This window comes from Equus przewalskii, chromosome 15 (assembly GCF_037783145.1).
Source record: "Equus przewalskii isolate Varuska chromosome 15, EquPr2, whole genome shotgun sequence".
NCBI lineage: Eukaryota > Metazoa > Chordata > Mammalia > Perissodactyla > Equidae > Equus > Equus przewalskii.
Window position 1 is genome coordinate 35849497 of NC_091845.1, and position 13842 is coordinate 35863338.

At 47.9% G+C, this 13842-nt stretch overlaps 1 protein-coding gene across 22 annotated transcripts in view; it reads right to left on the reverse strand.

The window, feature by feature from the left end:
• CACNA1D (calcium voltage-gated channel subunit alpha1 D) overlaps positions 1 to 11141 on the reverse strand; it is a 322004-nt gene extending 310863 nt beyond the window's left edge. For all 22 annotated transcript variants that reach the window (XM_070577072.1, XM_070577064.1, XM_070577071.1 and 19 more), the window contains exons 1-3: positions 10928 to 11141; positions 8639 to 8948; positions 4772 to 4877 (exon numbers count right to left, since the gene is read on the reverse strand). In XM_070577072.1, coding sequence (XP_070433173.1) covers positions 4772 to 4877; positions 8639 to 8948; positions 10928 to 10994 — 483 coding nt within the window. In that variant the 5' untranslated portion in view covers positions 10995 to 11141. The remainder of the gene's footprint in view (positions 1 to 4771; positions 4878 to 8638; positions 8949 to 10927) is intronic.
• Between the last annotated feature and the right edge of the window lie 2701 nt (positions 11142 to 13842).

Here is a 13842-nt window from a genome sequence, read left to right on the forward strand (position 1 = left end):
AGAGCAACTATAAAATAAGGGGGGGAGGCTGATGTCTGTAAAGAGGAGAGTTTACCATGCTTACGGGAGTGCAGAGGGAAAGCAAGTACTTACACTTAGACAGGTGGGGTGGGGGGTGGGGAGGGGACACAGATCACAGAAGGGTGAACTGAGGAGGCAGCTGTCCTAGCAGAACAGACAGAATCTAGGCACGAAGAAATAAGAATACCCACTGCAAACAGAAAGACAATAGATCAAAGACACAGTGCAGACGAGGCACAGAAGTAACACCCCCCTGATAGGCTAAGCCCCACGAACCAGGTTATGAAACTGTTTCAGACACCACAATTCACACCACTCACTGCATATAAAAAATGCAAGATGCTAAACTACATGACCATGCAGATCCAACGAACTTGTCTTTTAATCCCAGAAAACACTACACATTGGGATCTCAGCCATGGAGGAGAGAAAGCAACCAAAGGAGACTGTCCCACAGCATTCCTGGCCCCTGTAAGACATCTGGTCCCACAGACAGAGTCCACAACCAGCACTGCTTCCCAGAGAGATTCCCACCACTCTGCTACTCTGAGCCCTGGTGGCAGAGCACAAAACGTGCTGGACTGCTCAGCCCTGAAAGCCAGCTGCAAGGGCTCCTCCAGCCAGAGGTGCATGAGAAGAGGGTCACAAGAACCTAAGCTTTTCTGGAACAAACACTTATAACTTTCCACCCACGCCCCATCTAGGACCTCCAAGGAGTCCAAAGAGGGACCTACCACCCAAGAAAATCCTGAACACGGCTCAGAGGAAAGAATGGGTGAGGCACTTCTCCTGAGAGAGCCGTTCATTGGACAGTCATCAACAAGGTGTATTTACTCAACATCTACTATGTACCACCGTGCCAGGCACCATTGGAGATTCGAAAATGACTCACTATGAATTGTATTTTGAAGATGCTTGATAAGCTAAAGATAAGATATGCACATAAATACCTAAAATATAGGGTATTTTATATGCAAAGTGCCATGAGAGAGGGTCATATAAGACGTGCTACTTTGGATCAGGGTCAGAAAAGCCCTCATGGAAGAGATGTAATTTGAGATTATTCTTGAACAGCTGTAAGCATAGTGACATGGGAAGATGGGGTGGTAGTGAGGAGGAGGCATTTCAGATGGAGAAAGCAGTGGCAGAAAAGCCAGGAAGTGGACAAATATAGGGAAGGAGAGTTTCGGAACTGTTGGTGGACAAATGGCTGGGGCTATGAAGGAGAGGAGTGGAGGATAAACCCAAAGGAGCCAGACAGACCAACGAGGACCTGGCCATGCAGTCTGGCCTTTCCTTGGGGGGCAGTGGGTAGCCAGTGAAGCCTCAGGATCACTTCTCTAGCCGAAGTCATCCAACCAAGGTATGAATGGAGAAGAAGGGAAAGACGTGAGGGACGTTGCTGAGGCAAAATGTCAACAGTTAAAAACAAAAACAAATGGGCCTCAAGAACAAGATGAGAAAGGGGGCAGAGACTTAGTAAAACTTCCTGTAGAGCTGAACAAGCATTTACTGAGCCCCTGGTATGAGCCAGGCGCTTTGCGTGACAAAGTAACAGAGAGGCCTGGGCCTCCATTAGCAGACATCAAGGAACGTCTGAACAGGCAGACAAGCACCCCTGTTTTGGACAGTTCTCATTGGAGGCCGTTCAGCACTACAGGGAAGGCGGTGATGGCCGGGGGTTGGGGAGGACCAGGAACAGGCTGCACAGGCTGAAAACTGTTCAACCACATCAGTTTGCTTATGAGAAACCGAAGTTTGGGAAGCAAAATCAAGTGTTTCTCAACACGGTGGACAATACTGTAATCATCCCCACTCTGACACCCCATAAAGAAGAGCTCCCCCCACCACAGTGCTAAGAAGAAAATTAAATAAATGACACACGCTTTCAATAAGTGGAACTGAGCAATGCTGCTGCTGACTGAACTAGGAGGGGGATTACTGTGGGAACTGAGTTGCACCGTTTCCATGGCTTCAGCCTCCACTGGTCCCTACAAGTCCACAAATGAAAGCTGCATAGAAACTTGAGATTGTTTATATTAAAAAACAATCTAACCCTGGGAAAACTTGCCGCCCTCCAGGTAGTCTCTAACTCCCCAAAGCTGGCTGAGTTGCATACAAACCAGACCAAACACATACTGGCCCAACGGGGATGGCCACAGAAGTACTTATCCAACAAAAGTCATCATTTCACTGCAAACGACCTATAACAGCCAGGAACATCTTCCACTAAGCGGGCCCTGAGTCCTACTCTCAGTGCTCAGCATACACATTTCCCACAGAGCTATGAGGCCCAGAAAACCGCCAGCTCCCTGATACGTACAGCTTGGCAACCCATATTGGTCTCTGCCCTTCGTTGTGCCATTCACATCAACTGAAAAGTATTTACTACAGATGAAAAATAAGCTTCGTTCAGCTGCCTCTAAACCGATCCCAAAAATAGAGCAATCACTTTGGTACAAATTGGGTCAAATGTATAAAAAAAAAAAAAAAAAACCTGGCTCCCTGGCAGGAGGACTGACATGGCATGGGACCTTGCTAAGAGTCAGGGGGAAATCCACAAAGATCTTCCCTTCCCACAGTGGGAAAGGAAGTATTTAAAGAGTCGGCAGAGAATACTCATCTGGCCCTGTGACCATCCAAGTGAACCCGACACACAGACTTGAATGCTGTGAGTTTCAGAATACTAAGAGGTCAAAGGAATATATGACGGTTTTTAGAAAGGCCTGCCAAACTAGCACACTCCCTCCTCCCCACCAAAAAAAGACCAGTGTTTAAGAATTGTCAAGAAAGGATCCACTGGGAAGGGGTTGCAAGGGGGATAAAGAGGGATTTATCCATTTCCTATATTTCATTCCCTCACTTCTTAGCTGAGAAATCCAAATGGTTGACAGTACTTATATTAGTGCCCCAAATTTCCTTGGGAAAAAATCAGAATATTAATTGGCTTGCACATGCAGCTACATTAATTATTCCATTGATCTGAATTAATCTGCCTTTCTGAAAGGTACTTATTTTCTAAGTTTGTTTAATCATGTTCTTTTGAGCTACAAAAAGCAACAAACTGGGTCACCATCCACGTTGTTAAATTTGGTAACAGGGCTGACACCATCTGTGGCCTAGACTACGATGATCTATCCCCACTGATGGGGCCTTTTCACTACTTCTGCTTTTCCTTTAAAATGATCATCTAATGTCACATGTCTACCACCAAATCAGAAGCTATTTAAAATATCCAAAGTTACAAAAATCACCTCTAGCATAGTATAAATACATACTAACAGTAAGTGTTTATATGTGTATCCAAATTCCATTTACGGTCGTATCTTCAGCAGCAATATCCAGAATGTTTTAAAATTCTCTAGAAATCAGATTACAAAAGCCAAAACATGAATAGGTATCATGTTATATCTGAAATTCACCACAACATTTTAAATGCAACATGAAATCTTCCACAAACCATTAAGGCTAACATCACAAGAGCATAATTTCAGTATCTTCAGAACCCAGCAGAGCTCCCCCCAACACCAGTTTTGCCTTTACAATACTCACTCAGTTAAGAAAAGCCAGCCCTACTAAAACACACTCCAACAGGAGAAACCAAAAACAAATGGAACTAGCTAAAGAGGAGACAGCCAAACAACAGCTCCCTGTCATCCAGCACCAGCTCCCCCTTCAGCTGCCTTTCTGCACGGCCTCCAATTATACAGGACTGATCCTTGCGAGAAGGATGCTACAGCTCCAGAAAAATCCTGTAATGGCTTCTGAATCATCAAGAAAAGATTACAGAACATCAGAGGTAAAAACAATCCTAGTGATCTTCTCATCCAACCCCCTTGACAGGTGAGTGAAGGCAATGCAGAAAGGATACGGGAAACGCCCCAAAATACAGCTAGTTGACAGCCGAGTGGGACAAGCTCCTGGTCCCACTCTAGTGCTCTTTACTGCTGCTTTTTTTTTTTTTTAACTGTATCAACCTTTCCCAAAGGAAGTTCCATGAAACACTGGTTCTGTGATGTGTTCTGCCAAAAAAATGTTTAAAGAATGCATGACCAATTACTTTTAGGGACTAGCTGAGTTAAACAGAACGAAACTGGTTTTTTAACTACAGACCTTCCCGGGGCTTTTACTGAGCTAATGTGCATGATGAATCTTTAAGAGGGCAGTAAAGTATGTGGAAGTACCCCAATTTACTTAACCATAGAATCATTTGATCTTGGGGCATTTCATGGACTAGGAGCAGGAACTTCAATACTATACTGTATTCTTCTCCGAATTACGCTCCATGTAGATTTATTAGTTCTGTTGTATTCTCCTTCTCTAAAAATTAATAGTTCGGGTATAAAATCTATGATAGTTCTCTACTTACCAGAAAAATTGACCAAAGTACCCACCACTCCCAAGTAACACTGGACTAAAAAAAAAACAAACAAAAAGCTAATATTATCAGGAAAAGAATGGTAGACAATAAAAGCCTATGTGGAGAGAAAAGTTATTTTAAAATCTGCTACAAACCTCTTCCATTAAAAGTTCCACATGTATTTATACAAGATTCATGAGTTTAAACACTTTCATTCAGTATAAATTTGAGAATACAGGTCAAAAAACAAACACTACAGTTGCAAAGCTCCAGGAAACATCACATGCATGGCTGTGAACTTCAACCACCCAGAAAGCCAGCTGCCAGGTTAAGTACAGGGACAAATGACAACCACCCATCAGGACAAGCAGGAACTCCAACGCCACTTACCAAGTTATGATTTGTTGAATTAGAATCATCTTCAGGGAATGGGATGTAAATAGCTAAGGCCACACAATTGGCAAAAATAGCCAATAATATAAATATGTCAAATGGTCTGAAAAATTTTGTTAAGGTACGTATGTGTTATGCCAACATAAACCATCTCTCTCATCATATTCCCGATCACACCCCGTTAGAAGCACTTTTTAAATGAAAATTATATACACAAATCCTTTTTCTACTGACTGCTCTGACTACTAGGTCTCCAGCAGAAGTAATCGTCATGGTCCTTTCCCAGTAGATCTTCCTATCGAATGACCTCTCCGTGTCCTTTTCTTCTGTTGCAAGGATCATGTTACACTCATACTTCTGCTGTACATTTTATATTAAAACCTGAAAGTACATCCAATTAGGGCACTATGTGAACCAGGTTTCTGCTTGTAGTTTTAAAAGCGACAAGGGTCTTAGAAAGCTAAATTCCTGGCTCTTGTAGATACAAACAGAAGTCATCATGAGACAAATCTCTTCCACAAATCCTTACCTCCATGTGCTAGAGCCATTTCTTCGGGGGCTATTCTTGGCTGGGTCAGCCTGCATCTCCTGTCTGGACTGGGGCATGCCAAGTCACCAAAACCTTCTCCATTCTACCTCTGACTGTCTGGTGGCTTGTTCCAATACCTCAGATGCTCTAATAAGTAAGCCAGGCTTCAGCTGCCTCCTCTGCTTTCTTTACTAATCAGTGGTTATCACTGTTTCACATGAGAGCCGGACCAGAGCTCAGTTTATAATGTGCTGTTACTGCGTTCAATTTATAAACAAATTAAATAAAGAGCCATAAGAAATCAGCACCAGACACTTTCAAAGTACAATTTAACAATTCTAAATCTCGGGGGTCTGTCTGGAAGAATCACTCTGAGATCAGCTTTCAACAGATACTTGCTTAAACATTCTGGTGTTATTAAGAGATATTGTCAAAACTGGCAATACAAAATTTGACATCTGCCAAAATGACTGTTTTTCTTCTTTTGTTTTTCAGCCTTTCCAAATGCAAGGTTTCATGAGCACCAACCTAATGTGCAATTCCAGGACTTGATTTTATAGCAGTGTTTCTTCCACATACTCACCCACAAAAGGCAAGGCCACTGGTTTAATTAAACCAGTACTAAAGTAGTGAAGCTTTGAGGATATGAACAGACCCTTCTCCATTCATCCCGATAACCTTCTGGGAAATCCAAAAATTTCCCAGAAAGAAGGAAACAAAGACCCCTTACCTCTCTGAGGATTCGTTGAGGTTCATGAAACCTCAGCCCCTTGAGCTTCAACACTCACTGAAATAAGGACATGAAGGACATTAATCCTCTTACTAATTTTGATGGGTTTATTTTTAAAGCCAGTTACCGTTCATTCATATTTATTCTCTTAACTCATCTGGTATTACAAAACCTCTTATCTAGAGATTCAACTTAAGACAGTCCCCCTAAAAAGACTTCAGAATCTCCTTTTCATTTTTCCTTTTAGCAGTTCCTACCAAAATTTAAAAAGCCAATTGCCCCAATGTTATCCTAGATGGAAACATTCAGTCTCTCCCCTCCCCCACACTACCATTCTTCCTTTTTAATTTCCCAATACCTAAATGTGATCAACCAGCAAATCTGAGAAGCACTAACACTGTTCAGGAAAGCCAAACATGAGTATTTTTTTCTTTATGGTGGTCAAGTTTCAGTCTCCAGGTATTGGTGGATACTATCTCGCTGCCACAAGATGTTTACAAGCCAAGCAGAATAGAGCAACAGAGAAACAGACGGGTCTGATTCTAAGAATTCCTTCTGATAAGGCGAATACTCCTCATTCTCCCAAGATGCAGGACACTCTGCCTTGCCTGAGTGTAAAAACAAACTAGACTCTGATTCTCCCAGGACTGACTGGGCCTGGCACAGCTGGCTTTAGGAGGATTTCTATAACCTGTTCCCTGAACTAGAAGGAAGCAGTCATTTGAAAAAGCAAACAGATCATATATTCTTTAAGGATCTCTTCTACAAACTGTCCCAGTTGTAGGCAGGCCTCTCCCTGCACTGGCAGCCACAGCCCCTAATTCCTGTACACATGTGTCTGGCAATGCAGGAAAGGGAGTCGGCAGCACGATCCAGGAATTCACTCCACACATAAATTGCTATATACAAATTACTGCGCACAAAGAGAAACAGCATCAGGCCTCCCACCTCTCTCCACATGACATTAATGACCCCACCGAGAGGTCTCTGCTTACTCAGAGTCACGTCAAGCCAACCTGAGGAGGAGGAGATCTTTCTGGCTAAGTGCAACCACTGCCTCTAACTCCAGAGATGCCACTGAGGCACAACTATTCACCCAACTCCCTACTGGGTGGATACTAATGGTTGTCGTCATACTAGAAAGGAACTTAAAGAGAAAACACATCCACACAACCCCAGCTATGTGAGAGACACCATAACTCCCTCTAGAGAAGAGACATCTGTTCTAAAAAGGAAAAGCACATGAAAACCCCTCAAATCCTACCCTTGCATTTGGCTGCTCTCTCCAAAACCTTTCTAGACAGTTACCTCATTTTAACTCATGTCCAGGGCACAGAAAACAGCCAGCTAAGACAGAGGGCACGCAAATAGATGCCTAGCCAGGTCCTCAGAGCTTTCAGCTCCACCTTCCAGCTGGTTGCCAACATCCTCCCCCTTGAGCGTGGCCCCTCCACCCTGGGCGCTGGTGGGGGAAGCCCTCTCTTCGCACTCCTTCCTATGGTTAGGAAGTGCTCTAAGGCCCCTCTCAGCCCAAAATATACTTCTGGGAAAAGGAAATGCTTTGTTTTACCCAGATCAATGAATCATCTGACTAATTAGAAATCCATTTGCTCAGAAACAAGGCCTCAGTCAACCTTTTCTGAAGGGTGGTAGTAACTGGAGGCGGGCCTCCAGGTTTGGGGAAAGGGGTGAGCTGGCAGAGCACCCTAGTTTTCCAAGATCTGGGGCCTAACCACCATCCTGGGGCATTTGGAGTTCAGTTTTAAAAATACAAAGGAGACATCCAGAAATGCAACTCCAGTCCAAGGACACAGACAGAATTTTTTTATAAAGGCAGCAACTGCAAATTCCTCCCCGGAGAGGCTGCTCTCTAACTCATATGGGCTCAGCAAGAAGATGCACACACAAACCTCTCCCTTCGCACACTCCCTCACGCTCACGTTTCAAATGCTTTTTTGGAACTTGTCAAAAGGAAATTCCAGGAAGTCATAGAATTGATGAGCAAATTGCTCCCTCCCTATGAAGCAAGTGTTCATATTTGTAGCTACCTGAACAATCAGAATCAGCAAATGTCAGAGCTAGAAACAACCTGAGCATTAACGGGAGTTTCAGAACCAAATTCCAAACATCAGAATAAGAAGATTCCACTAAAGGTCAAAAATGTATTTATTTCTAGTAGAGTCTCATACAGTCTTTTTTTAAATTAGCATACCTTATTTACAATAGGTTCAAATGCATACTACTGACCAAAAACAATGGTGGATTTCAACTAACCATCATTTGGTTAAACCAACCCAATGACCACAGGTTAGTTTCATATTTTAATTATCTCCCACTTTGAAGTTTCAGGCTGTCACTCCCTCTCCCCACCACTACACACAAACACGCACACAGAGGAATCTAAATATACCCACGGAGCCACCCGCTGCACCCTGAGGAGATAGGAAGGTACACATATACAGTGCAACCCTTTACACACAGCTTGCTCTGTTGCTCACATTCCAGACTGCCACCGCTTTGTAAGTGCCATTTCAGAAAGCAAATCCTTTTAAAGCACAGATGGTAAAAGAGAAAATGAGAAAGACTTTCCCCAAGAAAAGGATACTTCCATTCCACTATGCTAATGCAGGCTCTTCGGATGGGGTTATTGAGTGACAAGCAGAAGAGGGCTCGAGCAGGTCTGCTGTTGGACGAGTTACCCTGTTTTTTGCTCTTGGCGTATTGCTGACGTTTTCTTTGGGAGAGAGATCCTACAGGTGGGGGTGCAGAGGCGCTCATAGTTTGGGCAGCCTTGGCCTGTCTAGCAGCATCGATTGCAGCTTGCCAAGACAGGACGGTCTGCTTGGAGCTATTCGGCTGAGAAGCTGGTCCTTCACCAGAAAGAGGCAGTCTGGTGCTTCTTGCATAGTTTGCCTCTGGGAAAAAGGAGAAAAAGAAAAATTAAAACAAAAAAACAAAAAACAATGAGAATCCAGTGTCAGAAAAAAGCAAAGGTTTGTCTCCCACCAATAACAGGGGGGAATCGTTCCCATGTTTCTATTTTGAACCTCATGTCCTATTTTTCAGAAGCAGGGGTTTTGGTCAGCCAGAGCAGCAAGAAAAGCCTCTGCCCTGAGTGTCTGTCACACAGGACCACTGCTGCCTTATGCCCACGGCGGGTAGCACCTCTCTACATCCGTGTCTTCACAAGGAGTCTTTTAGTGCATCTCTTCAGACAAACTGAGGTCATTCCCACATTTATTCCACATCTTTTCTGACTTTTAGAAGCCAGATATCTCTAAGTTAGCAGATATATACAACAGCTTTTCTCCAAAATAACTACCACCATCACACACACACAAAAAGGCAGTGCCAATAATTCAATAGTCTTAATCATTTTCAGGGTGTTACTCCAACATCTTTCCACAGCCACAAATGCATTTTTTTCAGCATGGAAAAAAAAATCCTCCACTGGCACCAGGGCAATATCAAAAGCCCCATAACAAATATCTAGATTATGCACTGACACTTCCTGCAAATGAAAATTCATGATACTTGGGACTCATTTCCTCCACAGGCTTCCGAAAACAGAAAACATCTTTAGGGCTTTTTTGCATTTTAAATTGCAGCCGCAGCAGCCAAGCCAGCATCCAGAGAAACAGACGAGGCAGGCCGCCTGCACCCCTACACCTAGCACAGAGAGGCTCGATTATGCCAGGGGCCCTCAAGGCCTAAGCAGGAATCATCTCAATGTAGACTGGCATCCAGGTGCACACAGGGCAGAACCCCAAAGGGGCTCCATGTGCAAAACCTCTCTGACTTTGGAACAGGCCACCACCCAGACAGGGCTCACCGGCACCTGCCTGCCTGCCTGCGGTCACAACCTCCTTACTGAGACAGAAGTCAGAGTAAGCGTAACAGCAGAGGTAGAGGGATGGGCATTTGCAAAACCAATTCTTGCTAAGAAAAGAACAAGAGAGAGTCAAGGCAAGCACAGGTCTGCTTGCCCAGCAGCTTGAGAAGGGGGCCAGGGGGGCGGGCAGCGAACAGTCCTGAGCCCGGGAGGAGTCAGGAGTCATGCCAAGCCTTCCCTTGGGGAGCGCTCATCCGCAGGGGTGCCAGCCCACGGGGGGGTTGTTGGGGGTGGCGGTGACCTCCAAGGAGGAGGGAGCCGGGCTGACCAGGAGCTGCTCCTGCCTCCCTCGACCTGGCCCGGCCGGCGTGGTAACCGCACGTGGTGCCCGGGCTGGGGAGGGGAGCCCCACAGCGGCGGCGACTCCCCGGGCATTGCTAGGTTACCGACGTGTGCACAGCGGCGCTGGGAGCGGGAATACGCGCTCCACCAGACCCCTGGCCGGCGATTCTGAGACCCGGCCTCCCTCTCGAGGGGAGCGGTGAGCTTCACCCACTGGCGCGAAGGGTGAAACTGGGCAATCCTAGAATTTTCCGGATGCCACCAGAGACCTTCTTCCTAGTCAACCAGGGGGCGGGGAAGGAGGGGAAGGCGACAAGAGGCTCGAAAGGGGGTTCGGGCTGAAGACTAACAGCCACCACCCCCCCACCTCCATCGCTCGGGAGCGTCGGAGGAAAGTTGAGCCCGAGGACACTGAACCCGAATCACCTCGGCTGGCCGCCCCTCTGGCCGCACAGTACTCCACGGACTCCAGGGCCGCCCCTAACCCACAAATGCAGAATTAACTCTGACATTCAAGGCCTGAAGGGGAGAACGGAGTGGCTGTCACGCATCTCCCCTTTCTATGTAGATGACACCGAGCTAGCAGCATCCTCTCCAACCCTCTCAACCCACCCAGCGCATGAGAGACGGGAGGGGGGTGGGAAGGAAGAGGGGGTGGGAAGAGGAGGACCATGACAAGGATTAGATTTGGCAGCGGGTGCCTAGGCTCTGGCTGCTCACCGTTCGCGTGGTCCGCTTGCTGCTGCCGTTGATGCTGCATTTTTTTCATCATCATCATCATCATCATCCACGAACATTTATTGAGCGCCTACTGTGTGCAGGGCACTGTGCTGGGCGTTGGGGCGGAGGGGGGGACGGGTAAGGGGGTTACCGATAGGTAGGAGCCGCGGTCCCTGCCCTTATTCTCGCTTCAGCAGGGGGTGGGGAGGGACGAGGACAGATAACAGAAAATAAGAATAATTTATAAAAACCGCTCACCACCCACGCTCCCTCTTTTTCAAAAATGGAGCAAAATAAACTTTTTCTAAAAAATGAGATCAGATGTATATATTATCTTAATAATATATACATGTAATTTTTTGCTGCAAAGGAGAATTGGCTTGGTCCCCTCCTCTAGCGGAGGGACGCCGCGGTGATGCGGGCCCGGCCGCCGGGGCCGCTCCGAGCGCCCCCCATGCCCGCCCGCCCGCCTGCCGCGGTGCCCGGTGCCCGCCGCCGCTGCCGCCCGCGCCGCCGCTGGCTCGGGACCGCGGGCAGCCGGAGCTCACATCCGGGGACGGAGGCGCTCGCTCGCTCGCCTGCTCCGCGCCCGCCGCGCCGCGCCGCACGCCGGCTTCGCCCTGGCGACGCTGCGCGCCCGCCGCCGCCGTCCCCCTCCCTCCCCCCGCCCGCCCCGAGCCTCCCACGGGCCCGCTGCGCCCCGGCGGTCGGCCGCCCGGCCCGGGCTCTCCCCGCACGGCCCGCGCGGTCGGGGTGGCCGCCGCGTGGGACTCGGGGTGCCACCACCCCGGCCTGGCTCGGCTGACCCGCGGGCGCCGAAGGGTTAAGCGCGCTCCTGCCGCCGGCCGCCCGGTTAACCCCCTCGGCGCCGCAGTGTGCTCTCCCCCTCTCCCCTGAAGGAGGCGGGCGGGGCCTTTGGGGCCCGCGGATGCGGAGTGCGGATTAACCGCTCCTCCCCCTGCATTTCTTCGGGGCTCAAGGGATGGGATGCTTAGGCTCCCGCCGCCAGCCCTGGCTGTGCGCGGCGTCCTCCCCTCCGCACACCTGGAGGAGGCTCCGCCCCCTGGGCGCACAGGTGCAGGCGGGCGGTCGTGGAGGGGCTCTGTCTGCCTGCCTCGCCGCTCTGGAGCCGGGCAAGCGCCCCCCTTTTCCTACAGCTCTTGCTGGTTGCGAGGGGAGGGGGGAGGATGGGGGAGTCCTGCTCTCTGGAGAGCGCTCACTGCTCGGGGTAACAGCACCTGCAGAGCTAACCAGGTTTCCAGAGCGTCCCCCCCACCCATCCCCACCTGGCGCAGGTCTGGCGCCGCTGTGCGCTCTGAGACGGTTGGGAGGGGAGACATCCTTCTCTCTCTCTTCTTCTCTTTCTACCCAGTCCCCCCATCCTTCCTCTCCCCCCTCCCCCCACGTCCGTTTGGAGGCAGGTACAGGGAAGTAAAAGCTAAGGTCTTTCAAACGGCTTGTGTTGCTTAAAGAAATAGGGAGTGCTGCTGAGTCCCATGTGGGAGCTGAGGAGAGCAGTTTGTTTTCTGGTACCTTCACAGTCTTGTATTTGGGATGGACGGGTTTGCAAACGGCAGCTCCTGTCTAGAGGGAAAATACTGTATCTAGTGGATGACTGATAGTTCTTATTTAGCGTTGTCCTGGCTGTTGGAGAGGGGCGTCTGCTTTGTTACTGCGCAAGGTTCGATTTATTTGCTTTTGTTCTGATCTGCATGTTGCCACAGCCTTTGAGAACAGTGTCTTTAAAGCAACAATAAAGCAAAAAGCTCAGCATGAAATAAGAAATTAAGGGAAGTGCTCTTTGGCCCAAGAAGGTACACTGGGGCATCCTCAATTGTTGGGGGCCGCCTGGGGAGAAAGAGTGGGGACCAAACAGAAGTCTCTGCAGGGCCCTTCCTGAGAGAGGTGTCGGGACTGGAAGGCTGGAAACAACCAGGCTCCTATCCTTTCTTTTTTTGCTTTGTTTTTGGAGAAGAGGAGAGGCAGGGGAAGAGCCCTGTGGCCTAATAGTAATATAAGCTGGCCTGGGCCACCTCATCTGAGGCTGCTGCTGAGCCCAAATCTGAAGGGACGGAAGACAGTTCCCTTCGAAGAACTTTCCCATTCAGGGACCCCTGAGTCCTGAAGTATATATAAAATTCACAAGTACAGCTGTCACTTTCAGAACTCTAGGTCTAAAGCTTTGCCTCTTGAGACCTATTCTGCCAAATCCCACCCTAATGTTTGCTCACAATTCACTTCAGTTCAGCCAGCTTCATAAGGCACCTGTTAAGAAGAGAGCCTAGGCTGGGTGTCGTTGGGACAAATCTATGGCACCTCCCTCAAGGATCTACAGTCTAGTGAAGGAAGAAAAGTGTGTGTACATCTCTAATACCATGCAGAACATGGGAGCTATTACACGTATGAAGAAAGTGCTATGCCGACATCAAAGAGATTCTTTATAATTGGGGCCATCTGAGACGCTTTCACAGAAGAGATGGCATTTTAACTGATCCTTAAAAAGTGAGGAGGAGGGGAGGGGGAGGGGTGAATCGGTGGAGGAAGGGGCAATTTTAGGGCAGTGAAGCTGTTCTGTATGATACTGTAATGGTGGACGCAGGACATTTGTCAAAACCCGTGGAAGTGTTCAACACAAGGAGTGAACCCTGATGTCAACTATGGACTTTGGTTAATAATCATGTATCAATATTGGTTCATCAATTGTAACGTGTACCACACTAATGCAAGATGTTAATAAAGGGGGCAACTGTTGAGGGAGGGGGTATATGGTAACTCTGTACCTTCTGTGCAATTTTTCTCTCTTTTTTTCTCCTCCTTCTTCTCCCCGAAAGCCCCCCAGTACATAGTTGTATATTCTAGTTGTGGGTCCTTCTGTCTGTGCTCTATGGGATGCCACCTCAGCATGGCCTTACGAG